This window comes from Onychostruthus taczanowskii, unplaced genomic scaffold (assembly GCF_017590055.1).
Source record: "Onychostruthus taczanowskii isolate IOZ18803 unplaced genomic scaffold, ASM1759005v1 scaffold461, whole genome shotgun sequence".
In the NCBI taxonomy this organism is placed as follows: domain Eukaryota; kingdom Metazoa; phylum Chordata; class Aves; order Passeriformes; family Passeridae; genus Onychostruthus; species Onychostruthus taczanowskii.
In genome coordinates this window covers 9,190-11,201 of record NW_024502137.1, presented here as the reverse complement: position 1 = coordinate 11,201, position 2,012 = coordinate 9,190, and the positions used below count along the sequence as shown (strand labels likewise).

The following is a 2,012-nucleotide window of genomic DNA, read 5'->3' as shown; positions in this document are numbered from 1 at the left end:
CCCCATGGTGGCTGTGTCACCAAACTGGCCACGTCCTACCCTTGATGGCCACTGTCCCCATGGTGGCTCTGAACCTTCAAACTGGCCACGTCCTGCCCTTCATGGCCACAGTCCCCATTGATGGCCACATGGACAACTGACCACCAAGCTGGCCGTGTCCTCCTTTTGATGGTCACTGCCCCCATGGTGGCTGTGTCACCAAACTGGCCATGTCCTGCCCTTGATGGCCACTGTCCCCATGGTGGCTCTGAACCTTCAAACTGCCCATGTCCTCCTTTTGATGGCCACAGTCCCCCTTGATGGCCACATGGACAACTGACCACCAAACTGGCCACGTCCTGCCCTTCATGGCCACTGTCCCCATGGTGACTGTGTCACCTTCAAACTGGCCCTTGATGGCCACTGTCCCCATGGTGGCTCTGAACCTTCAAACTGGCCACGTCCTGCCCTTCATGGCCACTGTCCCCATGGTGGCTGTGTCACCTTCAAACTGGCCCTTGATGGCCACTGTCCCCATGGTGACTGTGTCACCAAACTGGTCATATCCTCCCCTTGATGGCCACAGTCCCCATTGATGGCCACATGGTGGACACGTGACCTCCAAACTGGCCATGTCCTTCACATGGTGGCCATGGCCGTGGTCCCCATGCTGGCTCTGAACCTCCAAAGTGGCCATGTCCTCCCCTTGATGGCCACTGTCCCCCTTGATGCTCGTGGTCCCCATGGTGGCTGTGTCACCAAACTGGCCGTGTCCTCCCCTTGATGGCCACTGCCCCCATGGTGGCTCTGAACGTCCAAACTGGCCACGTCCTCACCTTGATGGCCACATGGACAACTGACCACCAAACTGGCCGTGTCCTCTCCTTGATGGCCACTGCCCCTATGGTGGACACGTGACCTCCAAACTGGCCGTGTCCTCCCCTGGGTGACAGCAGCAATGTCCCCTTTGAGGTCCCTGTCCCCTCGGAGCTGGCCACGTCCCCCCTCGGTGTCCACCCCCGCGTGTCCCCGGGGTCACCTGGAGGAAGGAGAGGTCCTGGGTGTGGTCGATGAGGACGATCTCCAGGTTGCCCATGACGATCTCGCAGTTGTTGTACATCTTGTGCAGGGTCTGGTACTGGTGCTGCGCGTCCCCCGTCACGCTCAGCCCGTTCAGCGTCCCCGCGCACACTGCGGGCACCCGCCGCGTCACCGGGGCCGCCGCGGCCACCACGGCCACCACGGCCACCCCCGCACGGTCACAGCAATGTCCCCTCCCAGCTGGCCGTGTCCTGCTCGTGGTGGTCAGGGTCATGGTGGTTGTGTCACCGCCTCAATGCCATGTCAGCCCCTTGATGTCCCTTGGTGTCCCCACCCTTCTGAGCTGGATGTGTCCTGCTCTTGGTGGCCATGGTCCTCATGGTGGCCCTGTCCCCACCATGGGGTCCCTGTACCCTCCATGGGGTCCCTGTCCCCTCCATGGTGGCCCTGTCCCCTCCATGTGGTCCCTGTCACCTCCATGGGGTCCCTGTCCCCTCCATGGTGTCCCTGTCCCCTCCATGGGGTCCCTGTCCCCTCCATGGTGGCCGTGTCCCCTCCATGATGTCCTGGCTATAGCAGTGTCCCCATGGGGTCCCTGTCCCCTCCATGGTGTCCCCTGCAAACATCCTTGTCCCCTCCATAGCGTCCTCCTCAAGGTGTCCCCTGCATGGTGTCCTTGTCCCCTCTATGGTATCCTACCCATGGTGTCCCTGTCCCCTCCATGTCCTTGTCCCCTCCATGGCATCCCCCCCACAGTGTCCCCATGGGGTCCCTGTCCCCTCCATGTCCTTGTCCCCCTCCATGGCGTCCCCCTCACGGTGCCCGTGTCCCCTCCATGTCCCTGTCCCCTCCATGGCATCCCCCCCACAGTGTCCCCATGGGGTCCCTGTCCCCTCCATGTCCTTGTCCCCCTCCATGGCGTCCCCCTCAAGGTGTCCCCTCCTCGATGTCCCTGTCCCCTCCCTCTGCCGTCCTTGTCCCCCCCCAGCCCC

At 62.7% G+C, this 2,012-nt stretch overlaps 1 protein-coding gene across 1 annotated transcript in view; it reads right to left on the bottom strand.

The window, feature by feature from the left end:
- LOC121341317 (receptor tyrosine-protein kinase erbB-3-like) overlaps positions 1 to 1,294 on the bottom strand; it is a gene marked incomplete at its 3' end in the record, with an annotated part of 10,635 nt that extends 9,341 nt beyond the window's left edge. Inside the window, exon 1 of the mRNA XM_041414745.1 lies at positions 1,019 to 1,294. Coding sequence (XP_041270679.1) covers positions 1,019 to 1,294 — 276 coding nt within the window. The remainder of the gene's footprint in view (positions 1 to 1,018) is intronic.
- Between the last annotated feature and the right edge of the window lie 718 nt (positions 1,295 to 2,012).